The sequence below is a fragment of the Dasypus novemcinctus genome, chromosome 10 (genome assembly GCF_030445035.2).
Source record: "Dasypus novemcinctus isolate mDasNov1 chromosome 10, mDasNov1.1.hap2, whole genome shotgun sequence".
In the NCBI taxonomy this organism is placed as follows: domain Eukaryota; kingdom Metazoa; phylum Chordata; class Mammalia; order Cingulata; family Dasypodidae; genus Dasypus; species Dasypus novemcinctus.
The window spans coordinates 78,710,455-78,732,544 of NC_080682.1; the positions used below are offsets into that span (position 1 = coordinate 78,710,455).

General features: G+C 48.4%; 1 protein-coding gene across 1 annotated transcript in view; it reads right to left on the reverse strand.

Moving 5' to 3' along the window:
• Positions 1-22,090, reverse strand: part of INSC (INSC spindle orientation adaptor protein) — a 143,623-nt gene that overhangs the window by 27,600 nt on the left and 93,933 nt on the right. Inside the window, exons 7-8 of the mRNA XM_023582819.3 lie at positions 19,654-19,779; positions 1,533-1,704 (exon numbers count right to left, since the gene is read on the reverse strand). Of these exons, the coding sequence (XP_023438587.1) occupies positions 1,533-1,704; positions 19,654-19,779 (298 nt within the window). The remainder of the gene's footprint in view (positions 1-1,532; positions 1,705-19,653; positions 19,780-22,090) is intronic.

Here is a 22,090-nt window from a genome sequence, read left to right on the forward strand (position 1 = left end):
TGCCCTCATGCACAACTGAGCAGAGTCAGAGAGACAGATAAAGCAGATACAACCCCCAGATATCGGTTCCTTCGAGGGCTAAAGAGACCCATGGGAGTTATGGTCATGGCCGATGGGGTTAACTACCAGGTCAGATGGCCCCTTTTTGGAACTGGTGTTTATGTGTGATGAATCTGAACTCAGATGGGATCTTCCTTCATAAGACTTTCATGCTAAGGTGATGGAGGTGCAGTTAATGTTGGGGTTTAAGATATATTTAGCGGATTTGAATCTCTGGACTGACAATGTGATAGCCAGGTCCTGAGCCTCAACAGACTCCAGCACCTACAATATGATTTATTGGACTTATCACACTCAGCTAAGATGGAGTTGAAGAAGGACAACCACCACACCGTGGAGCCTAGAGTGATTACAACTGAAAGTGGGAGGATTGCATCCAACATCCATGTGGAATCTGAGCCTCCTCTTGACATAGAGGTGCAATGGACACAACCAATCCAATGTCCACATAGAAGAGGTGGCATTGGATTGGGAAAAGTGGACATGGTGGCTGATGGGTATGGGGAAAGGCAGGAAGAGATGAGAGGTGGAGGCGTCTTTGGGACATGGAGCTGCCCTGGATGGTGCTTCAGAGGCAATCACCGGACATTGTAAATCCTCACAGGGCCCACTGGATGGAATGGAGGAGAGTATGGGCCATGATGTGGACCATTGACTATGAGGTGCAGAGATGACCAAAGATGTACTTACCAAATGCAATGGATGTGTCATGATGATGGGAACGAGTGTTGCTGGGGGGGGGGGGGGAGAGGTGGGGTGGGGCGGTGGGGTTGAATGGGACCTCACATATATATTTTTAATGTAATATTATTACAAAATCAATAAAAAAAAATGTAAAAAAAACAAAAAAAAACAAAATAAGTTCCCTGAGAGTTGTTATCCAGACTAATCCTAGTTTCTACAGTTTTGCAAAGGAAAGCTGGAGAAGGAAGATATTCTAGATATCCAGCTCTAGTTCTCCCGCAGAAGAACCCAAAAGAGTCAAAGTTTTTAAGGCCCCACGGAGTGAGACCAATTATGGGATTTGGGTCAGCAGATATGGATTAGCTGGTGCTTCCTTCGAAACCATTGGCTCCCAGTCACTGCTGCCAGATTCATTGGGTATAACAGACTAAGACTTCAGAAACAAACCCCACCAGAGTCTTGCTGGCCAAGGACCCTAACCTCAAAACTTGAGGCCCTATTCCTCCCTGGACTTCAGTCTGAAAGTCCAAGTACTCCCAACCTGACTACATTTCAAGGACCTTTTTGGAAGGCTGCATGCATTTTAGTAGGAGACTAGACGATGGAACTCTTCAAAGCCCAGCTGTGATATTTTCATGGGGGGGTTTCAGCTAGTGCGACCATCTCTGAAAGAGATTCTGGGGGTGCATTGAGGTGGGGTGAAGCAGAAAAGGCCCTCCTGGCCCTCCTGGAGACAACTGTGACTGGCCCTTTCACCCAGTGGACCCCTGCTGCCCAGGATGACTCACTGAGGAGGGCTGTCACAATCTCCTCCATGCTCTCCAGGAAGCTGCTGAGGTGCTGGGTGAAGGGCAGGTGTGGAGAAGTGACCTGGGCAACCACAGCTGCAGCTTCAGCCCGTGTGGCCTCTGAATGGCTGTCATCAGTCAAGATGTCGGTCAAGCACAGAACACCATCCACCTGCAGACGGAGAGAGGGAGCCTCCCTGTGCATCCTGGGTGAGCACCACTGCTCATGGTAGTAAAGAGACAGAGACTCGTCCCCCACCCCCACCCCCTACACACACACACATACACACATACACACACACTCACACACACACACAACCCAGCCCTAGCTCCCTGGTACAGCCCAGGACCCAGCATGCAGTGATAAGGCCCACAGTGGCCCAAAGTTCAGTGCCCAAAGGCCTGTCCTTTGGCTCCACTTGACAGCAGGGACTGCCCACGGAGTTTCTATCTAGACAGATGACATCAAGCCAGGGCTCAGGGGCTAGGCCCTGGTCATCTACCATCACAATGTGTAGTGCAAAGAACCATCACTTAGCAATCTCACATCCCCAGCCTCTGATTCTGCTACCTCTTAACTTGTTATAGGATTTGGCATTAGTCACCTAGCCTCTCCAGGACTCTGTTTCCTCAACCATCAACAGGGTTTTAGAAGATTAAAGGAGATAAAACAGGCACTGACAGAAAAAAATACCCAAGAACTATTGGTTCCTTTCTCTCTTCCTTGGACTTATCATCATGATGAGCTCAACATTTTCCCTTTCCTATCTTGTCCTCAACCATTCTTCCCATAAAAAAGAAAGCTATTTCCCTTTAGGCCTGGTTCTCTATATCTAACCAGAAAGGAGCAAAGTTGGGCATGGTCAGACATGAAAGGCATAGAAAGACTTCAGCTTCCCTGCTCTGCCCCAGTTAAACCTGCTCTTGGAATAATAGCTCATTCTTTCATACAGTGCTTATAAAGTGCCAGGCAGCATTTGAAGCACAGGGCATATGCTATAACACTCTCTAATTCTTACAATAACCCTGTGAGGTCAGTATAGTTACTATCCCCATTTTATAGGTGGACAAACTGAGCCTAACAAAGGTTACTGACCTGCTCCAGATTACAAACTTTAAAAGTGGTAGGTTCAGAATTTGAACCCAAATGGTCTGGCGTCAAAGCCCATGATGTTTTGAACATTTCATTGTACTGCTTCCCAAGAATTCACACCTGAGTTCAGACCTCAGCCTCCCTCAAGAGTCAATGGGTAAGACTTATTTGGAGCAAAGGAGAGGCAGACAGATGTTTTGGGCAGTAACTTGTCAAGGTTAGCTCAGCAGCAATACTGTAGCTGCTCAAATGCCCCAGGACATCGGCCTGCCTGAGGACCCTACCTCCAAGTGCCAAGGAGCCCAGCCCTGCTGAGGAGTGGGAGGCAGGGGCTAGAGCCAGGGAAAGGTGAGGTGAGGAGAGGCCGGTGCTGATGCTCCCCGCCTCGGCCACAGGCCCACGGCTCCCATTCCTGTCCCCGCACTCTCACTTCCTGCCACTGAGCTCCAGTGGGTCTCCAGAGGTCTGCATGTCCTTTGACTAATTATCAGCTCTTAGTTCTGTGTACCTCCCTTAAGTGGCTCTTGGGAGCTTAAGGTCCATTAGCTGCAAAAGCCTTTGGCAATCTCATACTCAAAGGAGACAAATGTGGAAACAGGCACCGGGGGACCATCCGCAATAAAACTCACCTGGATGTGCTTCATAAAAGGGAACAAACTGTAGCCAGGCAGCCCCAGACAGGACTGAATTCATGCCAGGTGTTTGACTAACGGGCCCTCGGAGAGGGACCTCACTTCACCCCAGCCCACAGAAGAGAAGGAGGCCTGCTTGGGCCTAGAAACAGGAAGCAGTCCTGTTGCCAACATAAGAAACCTCAGCGGCCTGGCTGGCCTCCCTGCCCTGACCAAGGGTTCCTAGTGGAGAAACATCTCAATCGATCCATTCTCCCTAATCTCATTTTGGATGCAGACGTTGCTACCTTGGTCCCCAATCCAACTGGGAACACTAGTCAGACCCAAACCAGTATCCTGCCCTAGCCCCTGATACAACCTGGGGAGTGGGCCAGTCTGAACACACAAGAGAGGCCAAGGAGCCAGTGACCCCCAAGGGCCGTGCACCACCCGAGGCCTGACCCAGCGCCAGGCCTGCTCCCCAGCCCAGGATGCTGCTCTGCATGCCCACTGAACGGAACTCCCCCGAGCACACGCTGTGCCAGACCTTGGGCTATGGGCGGGAGTGATGCCGGAGTGGGCAGAGGAGAGTCTCCCCTCGGTGGGTGACGGCTCAGCCACATGACGGTCATACGTGGGGGAAGAGCCCATGCAGTGGCTCAGAGGAAGCAGCACGACTTCCAAGAGGATGCCCTGTGGGGAGGCCTCCTGGAAGCTGCCCCTGGCTGAGCACACACCCACACCCCACCCAGGGAAGGTGGTCTGCTCCCCCACCAAGTGTTTCTGCTCTCATCATAACATTATCACCTCAAAGCCCCCTGTTTCTCCTAGTGGGCTCTGTGGACCAGCTGCATCAAATCCACTGAGGGCTTCTTAAAAGTAGATTCCTGTGCCCCACCAAGACCCACTCAATCGGAATTGTTGGGGGAGCCTGGGAATCTGCTTTTTCACAAGGTACACAGCTGATTTTCAAGCCATCAGGTTGGAGAAGCAGCATTATAATGTGATTCTCTGCCCCCTGCTTGGTCTCTCTCCCCTGCTCCCTGCCAGCTCTATAGGGCTGGGGACTCCAACTTGTTCACTCTTGGCTGCTGCAGGCCTGGCACACGTAGGCTTCTAGTAAATGCAGAATAAATGCAAGAGAGAAAAACCTGAACTTGAGCCTGGAGGACACCCTTTAGACACACAGCAGGACGGCATTGCAGATGGTGGGGACACCACGAACCAAGGCAGGTGCAGGAAAGGACACTATTGGGGAAACAGCACAGGAACATAAATGCCACAATTCCCGTCAGTGACCCCAGCCTGATATGGACCCTTTCTCCTTCTCTGCACTTCCATTTCCCAGAGACAAGGGTCTATGCAGGTCTGGCTCTGCCATACCCATTCTCTTGCTTTCCTTCCCATTTTTTAATACGCTTCAGATCTCTTTTGGTAATTTATTAATTATGAAGTATATCATCCCTTCAAAGGAGAATAAATGTATATATAAATACATACTTATATATTGCAAAGGTACAAAAATAACATATGTTATTGTATATGTATATGTCTAATACCCAAAAATTCTAATATTAGAAATAAAATAAAACCAATACTGCCTCCTGCACACCTTTCTTTTCTTCTGCTTTTCCCTAATAGATGGGTTATTGCCCTGAATTTTGAGTTTATTATATACTTTTTTTCTTCTAGAGTTTTATTGCATGTGAATATGTTTAGTTTTACATAACTAAATGAACTTTATGTAAGTAGTAGCATACTATATATATTCTCCTGAAATTTGCATTTTTCCCACTGAACATTATGTTTGTGAGAACCCTTTCCATTGCTGCATGTGGATACAGTCCATTTATTTTCCCTGCTGTATAGTATTTCATTGCATAGTTCTGTCATAATTCTTTTGTGCATTCTCCTATTGATCGGTGTTTGTTTCACAGTTTTTGCTCTAAGAAATGTTTTCACTGTAAACACTCTTCTAAATGTGCTCATGTATACCAGTTTTTCTAGGAGTCGCAATTTAGGAGTGGACTTCCTAGGGCATAGGGTCTCCACATGTTTAACTTTACTGATTCTTGCCAAATGGTTCTGCAAAATGGCTGCAATGAGTTATACTCCAACCAGCAATGTATGAATTCACTTAACTCCCTATTTTTGGCAACACAGTGTTGTCAGATTTTTTAAATTTTGCCAATTTGATGAGTGAAAAATATTTATTTTAATTAGCATGTCTCCACTTACTAATGAGTTTGAGTTTTTTCAGATGTTTTAGTTTTGTTTTGTTGCCATTTGGATTTCTTGCCTGTTTGTGTATTTTGCCCCTTTTCCTATTTGGTGGTTTGTCTTTTAGACCAATTTCCCTGGACTCTGGCTCCGATGCTGCTGACATGCCACTGAGCCTGCTGCCAGCAAGCTGCCTCCACAGCAGGCTGATCTCGGGATCCATCCCCATCTCAGCAGCTCCTGGCCAGCACAGCCATCACAGCTGGAGGCCACCGAAGGGCTCACACCACCCGGCTCTGTGCTTCCCAGCACCGGAGCCAATTCCTATGGCATCACAACATGAAGACACCACAGACTTTGGAGTCAGATCTACCTGGCCCCATCTCCTCCTAGCTTGACAATTTTGTTAGCTCCTTTGAGCCTTTATCTGTAAAATCTGGGTAATAATTCTAAGCTCTCAGTTTTCTTTTGTTTTTCTCTTTTATCTATAAAATGGGGATAAAAATACCGAGCTCAACTAACTATTGGGATCATTAAGCGAGATAATGCGCGTAAAGTGCCTGCCACACGGTGGCATCATGATTCCAGCCGATCCCCATAGGGTGCCCTGAGGCTGTGGGGTGGATTCCCAGCTGCCTCTCTTCTGCCTGCCCCCGCTTTCCTCCAGACCGAGCTTCCTTCTCAGGCTCCTCCCCGTCAGGGTCCTTTTGGACCCAGGCCCCACAGAGAACCTCTGCCCTTTGCCTTGGGGCCTCAACTCCACCCACTTGGCTGCAGGGCTTTCTATCATCAACCCCACAATTAGGACTTTTAAAAGGGGAGTGAATCTTGTTTTAATTCCTGACCAGGAACAATAAGAGTAACAACTGAAATCCATCAGAAGGGAATAAAGGAAAAAGTAGTAATAGCCCTGCATCTCTTTAGAGTTCAACAAATATTTCCTGAGCATCAACATTGTGGTAGTTGCTGAAGTAGGCACTAATACAGAGACGAATCAGACATAAATGACAGATGGAGAAATGGAGATGGACAAAGACAGAGAAAGACAAAAATTCGAGACACAGACAGAGAGAGAAAAATCATATGCCTGAAAAAAGGATTTGGAAATTGTCTGGTGCAAACCCTAGCTGCTCAGTCCTTCTCATCCTTAGCCTCTCTGCAACACCTGCCCCTGCTGACAATTCTCTCTCTCTTGGTCCTCTCTCCCCCCTTGGACTCCACGATACCACAGATTTGGGGCTCACCTCCTCCCTGTCTGACTCTTTCTCATCATCTCTCTTAGCCTCTCTTTCTCTGTAGCCATCAGAGCTGAAAGACCCAGATTTTGCCCACAGCCCACCCTGTGCCATATCAGGTGAAGACACCCATACCCCATGACCTCAACAGCTCTCATGATGAGACACAAACCTAGCTCTCCAGCCCTGACCTTCTTTCCCAAGGCCCACACCCTTATTTCCAATCTGCTACTGGATCTCTTATGTTTCATCCCAAAAGAAATTTGCCTGGATATCAATCCCAATTCCCTGAAAGCCGAAATGGTCCTCTTCCCTGTTTCCCCACCTCTCTCCCCTCTCAGATCCAGTCAGAAGTCACCTCCTCTGTGAACAGCTCCCCAGTCAGAGGTGGTCTCTATGCCCCCAACTCCCACACCTGTCATGTTGGATTGTCCTCGTCAGTTCAGATGCCCGTCTCCCCTCTAGATCTGGGCTCCTCAGGGAAGCCCCTATACCCAATCCTTTCTAGGTCCCAGAGCCTAGCCAAAGCCTGCACCCATAAGAGATTGCCCAGCCAAACGGAAAGTTAACAGGTTAACAGCAGGGCTCAGACTCCAATCCCTGTCTTCCCACTCCTTTGCCTGTACTTTCTTCACTGAGGCTTCGGGAAGGGCAAGCCCGGAAGGAGCTGATGAGAAGGCCAGGTCAGTGGGAGGTGCTCCACTCAGCTCCTGCAGTGGCTGTAGGGTAGCCCCACCTGTGGCCAGCTTCCTCAAACTCTTGTCCCATTTCAGGAAAGCCTCCATCCCCCAAACCACTCCCTTCCCATCCCCAGGCATCATTAATCTTGTTGCTAATGATGCCAAAAAAACAATCTAATCAAAGCACTTTCACATCCCTAAAGAAATTGCTGCTGGAAGCACTTACAGATAATTAGCTTTTACATGACATAGGATGGGCCTGGGCCCAAAGCCAGCTTTCTTCATGGGAGGGGATGCAAATGGCGATGAGCATGGTCTGGCCTGACCATCACCTGGGCAGCAATCACTATTCCCAGGGTATGGACAAAGAGGGAGCTGTTGGGAGCTGAGATTCTCCCCCTGGTATGCAGGGAGCATGGGGAGCGGGAGAAGGAGCATGAAACCCACAGTCGAGGAACCCGAAGTATACAGTGAGTGTTGTGTCAGATTTAGGTTCTCATACTGACTATTGGAAAAGCATCAGTGGTGGCTTTTATGTAGCTATGTAAAGGACACAGGCTAGTATACAAAAGCCCACAATACACCACTGGTGGTGGTCTGCTACTTCCTAGTTGTTGTTTTCCTCCAGTGTGTTTAGATTTTCAGGGAAAGATGAAGGAAATGGTTGCTGAGTTGTAACCATTCAACAGAGGCAAGCAATTGCAGGGATTTCTCAGCTGCAAGGGAAAGAGAGCATAAGCTCCCAGATTTTCTCTTTCACCTTTCTGCTCACTTGGACAGCTAAAGGCTATAGACAAACAAGACAAGTGGGAACCACAAAGCAGATAATCCTACTCCTGGATTCAGTAGGACAAGTCTGGCCAGGGAAAAGTCAGAGGGAAAATTCAATCACAGTCGGAAAGGGGACAAGGGTCATGTCCAAGGAAGCACAGACGAATGTGGGGCTAAGGGATAGGGCAAAGCAGCAGGTGGAATAAATGAGCCAGTGGGTAAGAAGCAGGATCTGAATGTGGACTGAAGAATGGATTGAAGTAAGGTTCAGGATAAAATCTGTGAAAAATTCAGTTGTCAAAGGCTCCCTTTTTCAAATGAGCTATTTGTTTTAAGTAGGGGTAGTAGGCCTGCCAGCTCGATAGAAAGCTACAGGAACAAAAACGGGCCTCGAGGAGGTTAGAATTCCCACCCCAAACTAGCATATCCCAGACCATAATCAACCTCTTATGCCATTATAAACAAAAATCTTTGATTAAAATCTAAATGTCAAAGTGGATAAATACAAATAGTAAAGTGTGTTTGGGAAAAGAACAATGAGTAAAAAAGGGTTGTGTAAGCAGTTTGGCAGGAAATTTGTAAGGTAGGAAGAGAGATATATAGGCAGAGAAAGCAGAGATGAGTTATTTAGATGGAGAGAAATCAAGGATGGAATTACTTAAGAATATAAATAGAAGATAATTTTCCCATCAGGCAGATAATTTCCCCTTAAGCAAATTGTCAAAGAGATACTCTGAAGGTGGTGGAGAGAGTGATGTTTGTGAGAAGTCATCAAAGGGTCACTAAGAACAAGTTCATTTCCCTTTTGGGTTAGGGTTTCTAGACATGTGCTGATAGTAATACATCAAGATTTCAACAAGGCACTACTAGACACAACTGGGATCTGAACTCAGGTTTTTCTGTCTCCTAAAATGGCACAAATTCTATTGTACCAAAAGTGCTTCTAGATGAGTGTTTCTCGGTCTAGTTCTCAGATAAGAATCAAATGGGAAACTTTTACAAAAACTAATGTCTGGCTCTATAACCAGAGATTCTGATTTAAATGGTCTGGGGTAGCCTTGGCCTCATTATTTTTAAAAATTCCTCAAGGAATTCTAATGGGCAACCTGGGTTAAGCACCTGTTACCTGTAGTAAAATGGAAGTTATACAACCTGAGGAGTGAGAAAGATCTGGCTCTCAACTCAGCTGTGTTACTTGCTGACTTGATGAAATAAGCAAGTAACTCCCCCTCTCAGATTATTTTTCAACCCTCAAAATAATAATAATGTCATACTGAATGAGGAAATAATGAATTAAATATTGGAAACTTTCCCTCTGAAATCAGTTGTGGGAGTAAGTTATCCATTATCACAACACCTATTTAACATTGTACTGGTGATCCTAGCCAATGCAATAAAATAAGAAATTAAAAGAAATATTTGGAAAAGAAGTAAAACTGTCGTTATTTGCAGATGACATGATTGTGTACATAGAAAATCCAAAAATAATCTACACTATTAAAATTAATAATTGAATTTAGCGAGATCAATTGTATACAATAACAAAATTTTATTTTCTCTATATTAGCAACAAACAATTAGAAAAGAGAAACAAAAATGACACTTATATTAGCATAAGATATACCTAGGAACAATCTTTAAAAATGTACAAGATGTCTACACTGAAAACTCAAAGCATTGCTGAGAAAAATTAAAGACAATCTTTAATTAAAGACATAAGTAGAGAGGAATACTATGTTTATGGATTGGAGCAGATGGTATTATTTAAGATGTCAATTACCAAAATTTATCTATAGCTTTAAAGAAATCAAAATCAAAATTTCTGCAGGTGTTTTGTGGGAATTGGGACGCTAATTCTAAAATGTATATAGAAATGCAAAGAACACACAATTACCAAGATAATCTTGAAGCAGAACAAAGTTGAAAGATTTATACTACCAAATATCAAATTGTATTATAAACTATGGGAACACAGATAGTGGAACAAGGATACACAAAAAAGACTAACAAAACAGAATACAAAGTCCAGAAACAGTCTCACACATACATCACCCCTTGACTTACAATAAAGGCATCACTTCCAGAAAGTGAGAAAATCATGGTCCTTTTGATAAAGGTACTGAGTTAGACATCCACATGGAAAAAATTAAATCTTAGATCCTACTCCACATTATAAATAAAAATTAATTTGAAATGAATCATAGACCTAAACATGAAAGGTAGAACAATAAAGCTTCTAAAGCAACCACGGGAGAATATTTTCATGATCTTGGGGAAAACAAAGATTTCTTAACAGGTCTCGCGAAGCACTAATTAGAAAAGAAAAGATCAATAAGTTGGGCTTTATCAAAATTAAAATTTTCCGTTTATTGAAAAAAACACTATTAAGAAAGTGAAAAAGCAAACTATAAACTGGGAAAATATATTCTCAACACATGTATCTAACAAGGGTGTTATCTCTAAAAGACACATTTTAAAATTCCTAAATCAACTAGAAAAAGACAAAATAATTCATTTTATTTCAAATGGGAAAGCATCTCAGACAGACATTTCATAAAAGAAGATAACCAAATGGCCAATGAGGATATGAGAAAGTGTTCAAAATCATTACTTATCAGGGAGATGAAAATTAAAACCATAATGAGAGATCACTACATAATGAGCTATCACTGCCTCTCTAACACAAATCTGAAAGAGTTTGATTTATTCTTTTGAAGCAGCCCAAGAGAAAGCCAGCCTTGCCTAACATCCTCCAACATTTGTTCAGCACATTATGTTTTCCAGAATAACCTCTATGACACCAGCAGAACAGGGACTCCACTAAATGAGGAAACCAAGACTCATCTGGGTTAGGAAACTTCCTTGGGGTCATTCAGCAAACCAGTAGCAAAGGATGGCCTGGCCCCAGGTTCCCTCTACTAACCCCCAGGCTGGGGCCTTCACCCAGGCGGCATGGCCAGCCTCAAATGCTCACAGAGCTCATCTCAGCCCACCAGCCTCCCTAGGTCTGTCCGGGGACCTACGAACTGGGTTCAGGGCCACAGGAGTTAGAAGGAAGGAGGAGAAACTGGTACAACTCACCAGGGTTAGGTGATACAAAAGGGGGCTCAGGGCAAGCCCCACATAAAATTTTTAGCCACTCTGTCCTTGCCGAGGAACCCTGCGATGTTATCTGTTTACCCCTACCCCCATCTACCTATCCCCACTGTGGCCTACACTGCTCACAGAGGCCCTGCCAGGCTGTATTTGGTGATGTCAGCCTGCCCGCATTCTGCTTTCAGCCCTGCTACTAACAATGGCATGTGTCACACGTTCCTTCACCTCTCTGGGTCTCTATCCTCTCACCATCTTTAATGGAAATGCACCGGAACTTTTCCAACAGGATTTATTCAGTCACACATCACTGTGCACTGCTGTGTGGCCTAAAGGGTCCAGTAAGACAGTGTGTCTTGGTGGGGAAGCCGAGAACTCCCAGGCCGGGCAGTGTGGAACCCGAAAACGGTGTGGACACCAAGGCAAGTGGAGGCAGGAAGAAAGACCATTTCCAGCTGGGACAGCCTAGAGTAGAGAAAGTTTCCAAAGCAAGGAAGCCATGGAGACCTTTAGCAGAAGACTCTGGTGGGAAGGGGAAAATAACTTACATTTACGGAGCACATATTCATTTAGTCTTCACAACCCACAAGGCAGGTATGATTACTCCAGTTTTACAAATGACAATACTGGTGGTCAGAGGGATGCAAAGCACACAGCCAGTAAGCGGTGATGCTGGGCATTGAACACAGCCTGGTTATCAAAGGAGCCGTTTGCTGGAGGTAGCTAGCTCCTAAGAGGCAGCTTCAGGGCCAGCCTGAGGGGTTAGGATTTTTTCCAGTGGGTGCTGGGTTGCCTAGGAGGGTTTATGCTCCAGGAAGGCACAGGACAGACACTCTGGGGAAGCCTGGGAGTTGGAGAAATGTTGAGTATTTATCTGCATCCCCCTCCTGCCCAGTAGGAGCCCGGCTCAGTGCGAAGAGGACCCCGTTGCCCCGAATTTGCACAGACTAATTCACACAACACCAATACACCCAAAGCACCACACCACCAGACCCTAGCCTTGACTGACCATCCTGGGGCCCAGACCAGTCCCACTATCGCCTTGCCAGTTCCAGAACAGAGCAGCCCCAGGCACCCTGGAGGGGCTGCCGCTTTTGGCCACAAGGGGCCGCTGTTGCACAGCGCATGAGGTCCTGCGGAGGCCCGAGCGGTGCAGGGGCTGTGCCCGCTGGTCCAGCCCCAGCCCCTCTCCAAACTCAGAATGGACTTTGCCGGGTGCAGCCTCCAAGTCAGCAGCGCCTTCTTTCGTTCTGGACACCATTTGCCCGTAATCTTAGCCTGGATCCTCTCTGGGAGAGGAGAGGGCAGAAGGGACTGTGTGCCTGATTTTCATTCTTCGCCCTTGGCATCCCGGCTGTCTTTAAGCTCCTCCCCACCCCTGCCCTCCAGGCAGAGGGGCTGGGAGACTTGGCACCGAGGGAAGGCTGGGTCACAGCCCCCGCCCCCTGCAGGCTGAGGAAGGAGACTGTACACCCTGCTCCACGCCTGTCCCCACCCCTCTCTCTGCCTGTGAACCAGAGTCACAGCACAGAACAGACGACTTGGGACCTGCACAGATCCAGCGCCTTCTCAGGGCAGTTTAAGGCCAGCGCCTTGGGCCAGTGGGGGTGGGGGAAGTAGATAAAACTTTAGCCTCTGTGGGTTGAGCCCCAAAAGAGCAGAAGAGAGACATCTGGGCCCTCCATTCAGACTCATTCTGTCTCTACCTCTCTCTAGCAGAGCCTCATAGATTTAAAAAAGGAGGCTGCAAGTTGAAGGAAGCAAAGATTTCTTGTCTGGCATTCACAGCCCCCCTCTTCCCACCCAGCCTCATTTATTCCTTAGAAATGACTCAATCAAGACAAAGTAGCTGCTTTACCCTGGAGTCTGCACACTAAGCCCCTTTCTGCATGGCCGAGAGGGGGAGTGGTGGTGCTGCAGACCAACCTGAGCCTGGGAGCAAACAAAGCAGGCTTCCCTGCCCAGGCTCTGTCCTTTCCAATGTCTCTGTCCCTTCCGTCTCAACTTCTGTAACATGAGGATGACCATCTTTCCCTGCCTGCCCTGTAAGACGATTGTGGGAGTCAAATGAGCAAAAGGACAATAAAAACTGGCTAAAGGGTTTTGCAGGTATCACCTATTTCTGACCATCTATAAACCTCCAGAGAGCAGACAGTGGAGATGAGAGTCCTGTAAAATGGCAGCTGGAGCTGCAGAGTCACCCCACTGTGCCTCCTGTACCCTGTTTTCTTCTGTCCAGGGTCTCTGGGATTTCAGCAGGGACCTGGGCCTCCCTGACTCCATCTCTCATCCAGCCAAGCCCTTCAGATGTCAGGGCAAATCTATTCCTGGAAACTGGGGGTGCAGTGGGGTGGAAGGCTCATGGAGGAAAGCAGCAATTTTTCCATCCCTGGTCATGATTTTCTTCTTGAACTGGAGATTGAAGCTTCTTCCCCGCCCTCTCACATCTTTAATTACTTCATCGATTTTCATTAAATTCTCCCCTAGGCTTCCAGCAACAGGGTAAACTCCTTATTTGAAAGAAATAAAATGAAAAGGAGGGGCGTTGGAAATAAAAGTAATCTCTTCTGAAAGCAAGTTTGTGTCTGCTCTTGAAGCTGGAAGAGGCAGCTACTGTCTTGGGAGTTGCCTGAGGTGGTCTGAGCTTTGGGCTTTGCCACACACCCCCATCCCCTCCCTTAGGGCTCTGGGCCTAGAGGTTCCTGCCCCTCAGATCCTCAGCCCCTTGCCTGGGCCCCAGCCTCTAATATGGCTTTAGTCCTCAGCCTCCCACCCTGGCTCCTGGTGCTGTCCATTCCCAGCCTCTACCTTTCCATTTAGCCACTCAGAAGACCCAGAACTCTGCATGCCAGGAGGTTATAAAATCCCCAGTACTCAGAGCTATTTGGGCCAATGCAGGTTTTCCCCAGACCAGCCTGAAAAGGTGGAGATGAACTGGCCAGGGAGGAAGAAAGGGAAGCAAAGAGAGGCAGAGTGCTTCCTCCATGCAGGCGCCCACACTGTCGCTTTGCTTCATGACAGCAGTCCCCAAACCAAAGCCCAGGCAGAAGAGGCTTGCTCTCGAACCCCCTGGGAGCCTCCTCCAAACCCTGCAGCCGCCCTCTTGGTAATGCCCATTCACTGTCCCAGCTCCAATCCTGCGGGAAGGCTGCCTTGACCAATCCTGGCAAGCCGGGTCATCCTGCCACCTGGACAGTTCGGTCTTTCTGCTCCCGTTGTCATGTGATGCTGCGGCCCTCACTTTTGCCTTCCAGTCTTATCCAATGTGAGTGCCAGAGAACTCCGCCCCTTCCTCTGGGTTCCCCTCACTCAATGAATACAGAGCTCCTAAAAAGCCGCAGAGTCTCCTAGGCGACCCCCCAGCTGTGGAATCCCTCCGCCTCTGCGGAGGCCACTCTCCCCTGGCCTGCCTGGGAGCTCCTCCTTGGCCCTTCTCAGGCCACTCCACTGCCCCACCCAGGCAGAGGGGTGCCTGCAGGCTTGCATGGCCACGTGAGAGCCCTCCCCACTGTCGACTGCTGGGTCTCTTCCCATCTGACCATCCCAGGAAGCAGGGAGCATGTCTGCCTGTCGCTCCTCCTTGGGAATGAGGAGTGATTGTCTGCAGAAGAAGGTAGGACAGACTTCCTGAAGCCTGCTGCCCTGGCAGGATCACGATGGTGGAAAGGCTGTGGCTGGGAAGAGTCAGGCTTCCGTAGACCCCCTCTGGAAGGAAAGAGTGGCGCCTCGAAAGGCCCCTCAGACACCTCTGGGGAGGCGCTTGCAGTGTGCCGACATCTTGCCCTGTCCAGCCTCTGCTTGGATGGTGCCCACTTTTTTTTCCTACTCAGGTCAATGTCCAGAGCCTGGCTCCCAGGGAGACATTTCCCTGCAGTGCCTGCCTCCAAAGGGCCAGCTCTTCCCTGGACTGCATAGTGCAAAGAGAACAGGCTTAAGAACCACTCAGACTAGGATTTGAATGCAAGCTCTAGTTTCCTCATATGTAAAATGGAAAGAACTCATGCTCCAGCCCCACCCAACATCTCCCTGTGTGCTTTGGGCGTCTTTGACCATCCCAGTCCCCGCCCCTGGCATGCCTCCCTTCTCCACCAGACTAACCTTCCTGAGTCCATCCAGGTTTACAGCCCCAGTGAGGAATCACAATCACAACAGCTACCATTTATTCAGCACCTACTGTACACCTAGCACATGCGATAACCTACAACTTCTGTTCTCTGACAATCCTGTGAGGTAGATACTATGATCCCCATTTCACCAATGGAGAAACTGAATCTCTGAGCAGTTAAGCAACTTTTGGGTAGAGAAAGTTCTCTACCCAAGCTCACAGGTAGAGAAACCTGGTTCAAACCCAAGATTGCTAGGTCCACTGGGCTTCTTTAAACATCACAAATGTTTGATGAAAGGATGAATTACTAGAAGGAATCAGTGATGGACTTCAAGAATAAGCAAATGAGTGAGTATAAAAGTATGTGAATGACTGACAGAAGGAATGAAGGAGCAGATGATTGAGTAACTTTATGTGAGTGAACTAATGAAACTATGATAGAATATGTGACCGCACAAATCCCCCAAACAAGATACGGTTCAAGCATCACAAAGCAGGGCTTGGGATGGGGGGTGCCTGGTGACCTGGCTAAACCCAACACCTCCACTGGCATGTGTGCATGATTCAATGAACCTCTTCAAGACTGGAGGGAAAGGAGGGGGAAGCAGCCTGAATCACAAAATCCAGCACATTTTTCACTGACAATGAATTAAGAAAGCCTCAGTGATCAGGCCAGGCTGTTAAATCAGGAGAGGGAGGCTGGCACTCTGACATAATCTAATGAGGACATGAACTGTGCCTGGTAAGTGGGCAGCTGGCAAGAGCCCCTTGGACACCACATTTGCCCACCCAGGCTTCGCCCATCATTCTGCAGCTTCTACCATCCAGCCGATACTGGGGCTTCTCCACCCTCCGTCCAAAGCACTGGCAACTGTGGACCTCTCTGGAGCTGCCAAGGCCAGCACTGAGCAGCCGGGATGGCAGTGTGGCTGGACAGGGGCTGGGCTGAGGCGGGTTGTGGGTGGGACCCCTGGGAACGCCATGGGCCAGGGCCAGGGGAAAAGGAGGTCCTTTCTGAATATTTCTAGAGCTTCTCACAACTTTGGAAGTAGCATGATGTGGAGATAAAGAGCATGGATGTTGGCCTCACAGTATCTGATTTTGAGTCCTGGCTCTGAGTAATGGTTAACAGCCCAGGCTGGCTCAGGTCTCAGCCAAGTTGGAATTAAAAGACTGTTTGACCATTTGTTAGCTCTGTGCCCATAGGCAAGTTGCTTCACTTCTCTGAGTCTCCCTTTCTTCTTCGGTAAGTAACAGAGATACTACCAGTACCAATAGAATGTAGTTGCCACAAGAATTAAATGACAGTGAAAGGAGGGGCTTAGCAAAGTGCTTGCCTAAGCAAGAATTTGAAATATGTTGGTTATTACCATTTTCAGCCTCATCGCCTGCTAGAACAGGAGTGGGCAAGCATTTTCAAAAGGGCCAGATACATATTTTTGACTTTGCAGGCTGCATATGCCACAACTACTCCCCTCTGCCATCATAGCACGAAAGCAGACATAGACAATTCAGAAGTGAATGGGCTTATTTGTGTTCCAACCAACCTTTATTTATGGACACTGAAACTTAAATTTCATATAAGTTTTCAAGTGATACTAGTGATATATGTTAGTCTTCTGGGTTTTTCCAACCATTTGAAAATGAGAAAATATTCTTTACTCACAGGCTGTACCAAAACAGGCAGTAGACTGAATTTGGCCCATGGGTCATAACTTGCCACCCCTGCACTAGAGAACAAGGAATTTTTTCTGTTTTGTTCACTGCTAAATGCCCAGCACCTAAAACAGTACCTGGCAAGTAGCAGATATTCAAGAAATAGTTCCTGGATGAAGGAATTATGAGCTGTGTGATTCTGTACAAGGAGTCATTTTACCTCCCTGGGTCTCAGTTTCTTCACCTGTACAATGGAATGCTTACACACCTGAGGCAAAGATCAAAGGACAATAGAATGCATGTGGAGTCACTCTGTAAGCCTACACCTGCCTTACAACGCCCTTGCTGTTTCTGAGCACCCAGGAGCCCTTCTCAGGACAAGCCCAACTGCTCCTCAGTGACTGGTACAGAGGACGTGTTGCATGAGTGTCTGTGTATTGCAATAATCTGATTGGAGGAGAGGCATGCCCATGTAAGGCTGCCATCCTCTATGCCAGTTGGGGATGGAGAGTTAGGACACTGGTCAGAGGCAGCACGTTGGTCCAGGGCATTGTTAAGCTGCCAGGCTTTTGCCAGCACCTTGCGGAGAATCCACTGGACTTGTGAGGGTGAGTGGAAAGGGCAGAAGCATTGGAGTCCTGCAGACTGGGTCTAAATTCAGGCTCCAACACCTACTAACTATGTGATTTTAGACAAGTCAAACTGTCTGAGACTCAGTTTCCTTGTCTTTAAGATGGAAGTAAAAGGAGTGCTCACTTCACACGGATCTAGTTAATTAATGAAGAGATGTGTGCAGTGGGCTAGCTCAGCACCTCAAGCATCGTGGTCCTCAGACAGGAGCATTCCCTCCCTCCCCTTGTCCCACAAGGCGGGGTCTGACTCAGGGGCTGGCCAGCCCATCCTGCCTGGGAACAAGGCTTAATGCCTTCTGCCTTCTCAGCAGCATCAGGAAGCTGCGAGGGCAACTTGCCTCTGGCCTTGCCAGCTGCAGAGGTTTTCAGTTCTAAACAAACAAAACCCTGCTCTTTTTCTGCCTTGATTTGAAAAGTTCCCACTGCTCTGCAAACTCACCAAAGCCAAGAAACTCACTACTTTAGAGGGGAGGGGACACCACCCTTTTCATTTTCTCCTCCAGTTTTTCCTGCTAACTAGACATGAAAGAAGATGAGAAACAAACCCCATGTGGCAAGGTAGGAGAGAAAGGGTCACTCACCATATGAACCTGAAGGCGCTCAATGCATTTCCTCCATGGAGTCTGTCTGTCTCTGTCTCTGTCTGTCTCTGTCTCTCTCTTTGCCTCCACCCCACATGAGGGAGCACACACACATGTATACTCACACCATCAGAAAGTGCAGTGTAATGGAGATACGTACAATTGGTTGTCATCTCAGAAGACCTGGGTTTGGATTCTGGCTCTACTACTTAGTAGCTATATGACCTTGAACAAGTCACTTCCCTCCTCTGAACCTATTATCCATTAAGCAGTAGGTCCAAAGCATGAGAACTGGTCTCTTACCCTCAAGCCCAGTGCTCAAAACAATTGGAAGAGGGCACTCGGTCAAGGGTGCTAGCACTGTCTCACCCACTGCCATGCTGTGTGGGGATAAATTGCATCCCCATTCTAACCATTAGGAAAATGAGCAGTGTCCCCAGTCATCCTCTGTCCCCAGCTAAGAGCATCTCTTAGTCAGTCACCCTATGATCCTGTTTCAGTAATCTGAGGAGGTTGGGACGGAGGCAGGGTGGAGAATAAGATGAACATTAGGAGTCCAGACCAAAGTGAAGACGCTGTGGATAGGGTGGGGGGTATCTGGGCCGCCAGGATCAGAACGCAGAATGCAGAGGAGAGGGAGCAAGTTTAATTACCCTGGAACAGTCTCAGGGTAACTTCTCCAATCCTGCAAGCACGAGCGCATATCAGGCCCTTCCAACTCTTTTCCCTGAACCTTGGCTGGGAAATTTCCAAATATCAGCCGCAGCCTCCCCAGCCCTCCTAGCTAGGGTCCCTGAGGGCCACCTGCAGGCTCAGCTCCCCTGGGGTCTGGGTGGAGCAGCAGCGGCAGCCCCACGACCTGGGAGGGCAAGAGGGGCTGGAGTGGAGGCACCTGGAGCCCATCAGGCCCCGCATCCCTTCTCCAGTCCCCACCCCACCCCCAGGCCTCAATGATGCCGTCTACTCTTGGGGCTCAGGCTTCAGTTTCCTTCACCCGAGCCCATTAGTCCTTAGTGGAACGGACCCCACCCTGCAGGCCTGGCGCACACTATTCTTGTCACCCCCAGGGGAGCTGGACCCCGTTCCTCCAGCTGAGGTCCTGCTGTGAGGAAAGGACGAGTCATCACAAACCTCACCTGACGTGCGCCCCTCCACTGTGTTCCACCCACTGGACCCCTGGGCGTGGCTCTCTGTTGGCACCCGCCCCCCCCAGGAAAGGCTGAATGCCCCTCTGAGCCAGGCTTCTCCGTACCTGTCCCCTGCACCTCTTCACTGACTCGTATGGTCCAGATCCCAGCAGCCCCATCTCAACGATGACTGGGAAGAGGAGGGACTCGGGGGACTGGCTGGATGAAGAGGTCCAGGCGGCCCCAAGGCCTGTCCCTCCCGCCCCCACCTGGCCCAGGGTTCTCAGGCCCTGCCCGCCCAACAGCTGCACCCTCACCTTCTCCAGCTGGTGGACACCCTCTTCCACGCAGCAGATGGAGGCCAGCGTGCGGAGCGCCTGGGGGTACAAGCACCGGAAGCTGTCTTGCCGGCAGACCTTGAAGAGTGCCACTACCCCGCCCTCCTGCCGAAGAAAAAAAGAGAGGAAAATGACACATGACCTCACTGTGTAACCTGCTGTGGGGCTGTGCCGAGGATAACGGGCATCCCTCACTCAGCTGATAGGCTTTGGCCCTGCTGCGCGCGCGAGCACACACGCTCTCATACGCTCCCAGGCTCACACGCTCACATGCTGCTGAACGAAGTGCTGCCTCCATAAGTAACATCACCCTTTCTAGTCCAAGGTGGGGGTGGTATTCCCCGAAAGCTCCTGGGGCCCAGATGCTAGGACCAGGGCAGGCATATTTGCTAGGGCTGAGGATCAACAGCTTTCACCACAGCTCCCAGACCCCACGGCCACTCCCTCCAGCAGGCCTGGAGTCAAGGGACAGAGGCCCTAGAAACAAGAGGGCAGCAGGGGGTAGCTGAAGCCTAGAAGTCTAAGACCTGTACTACTCATCAGATCTTCCTGATCACCATATGAGGCACACAAAAAGGAGTTTTATTTATATCAGTACTATAATTTGTTCCTATGTTGAGGAGGAGGAGGAAAAAAAAAAGATTGGTGAAATAATCTACCCCAAATCCACAGTGTCCTTGTTTCAATGCTTCCATTTGACTTTGTAAAAGAAAAAGGAAACCTTTTAGGAATAGTTAGACCAGCTCCTGGGCATATACTTTTTAAACAAAATCTTGTGGAAAGTGAGAGAGACAGCAGATCACAAAGGTAACTCAGCATGCACCCAGCAAATGTGGGGATACACCTTCAGCATCAGAGAGGGAAGGGTGGACACGCCTTATCTCCTCTCTCCCCCTGCCCTGAGGTCTGGGGGGTGCCCAGCAGACGACAGGAGCAAATGATCTGAACTCGTTCCTGCACCGCACTCGCCTTGAGCCTCATCATTCTTGAGTCTAACTAAGGCAATGCATTCTGTTCCCAAACCAGAGAAAAGTGTTATGGGGAGAAGATGAGTTCAGCAAAATATCATCCCCTGTCAGAGTTTTGAGTTCTCTCAACAATTTCTGAGCACCGACTCTGCACCCGGCACTCTCTTCTGTGTGCCTGGTGCAGGGCACTGTGTGGGGGACACCGCAGGGATGAGCGAGACCGTGTCCAACTCTGGGCGAGGGGATCGTTTCTGACACCTTTTAATCAGCTAAGAATGAGCCCTACTTTTATATTCCTACTTCATTCTACAGCAGTTGATTTGGAGGAAAGGGGGCCTGGCATGGGACTGGTAAATTCATTCATACATTCCCCAAAAATACGATGCTTGATTATATGCCAGACACTGCTGGGCACTGAGCCAGGCTGCCTCATCCCCTTCTGCCCTGAATTCTTTCATGGGCTGACAGGGAAGGCAGATAATTTTAAAAGCAGGTACAATGCTGGGTAGAGGTGCCGTGAAATGAGGGTGCAGGACTCAGGTGGCATAGAACAGCACCTCCAGGTAGACTCTGAGAGGGATTTAAGAAGGGTTAAGAGAGAGCCCCCTTGATTTTAAATGCACACTATAACACCCAAGTGTGCTCTGGTATTGGGCAAGACACATACTCCCTCGGGCTTTTTGCTCCATAACACTTCACCCACTGCCTTACTGCTTTGCCATGGCTCCTGGGACACCTGATGAAGGCTTCACATAAAGGCCTTACTCAGAATTACTGAAGTAAAATCAAGTTTCTCTTAAAGGTGAAAAGAAAAGAAAGAGTCCCAGTCTCTCCCCAGCCAGTTCTGCCTTCTTCCCTTACTCCCCTTCAAATGTAAATATATATACATGTGTATGTGTATATATGTGTGCTTATATTGTATAAATACATCTATATGTAGAGAGATAGTTTGATAGATGATGAGAGGGAGAAAGAGAGAGATTTCCATTTGGAGCTGACAATGAAGAAATGGTGCCAAAGCAGCGAGGCTGTGAGCCAGGACCATTGTGGCACCTTGCTCTGGCTCAGGAGGCACTGATCCCAGCACGACTATATTTAAGCTTCTGCAGGGATTTGCATTGCATTCTCACTACGTCCTCTTCCAAGCCTGTGAAAAATGACCTTCTTAGCATTTTCAGCTACTAGGAAAGGAAGGGCAAACCCTGGACCCAGACTAAGGAGATTCTGGTCCAAATCCTGGCTCTGCTGCAGATTAACTGACCAAAAATGGGGTCAGACAGCTACACCACGAAGTTGGGGACACATTGGATTGTGTATGAAAAAGGGCCTAGCCCTCAGTTCTGGTCAGGGAAGTGAGGGTGAGGCCATAAAGATTCCTGTTTAGAAGAGTGTCCCAAACCCTCATGAAAGGTGCCCAGAAGGTGGGATATATGGGGGTCTGGAGGTGG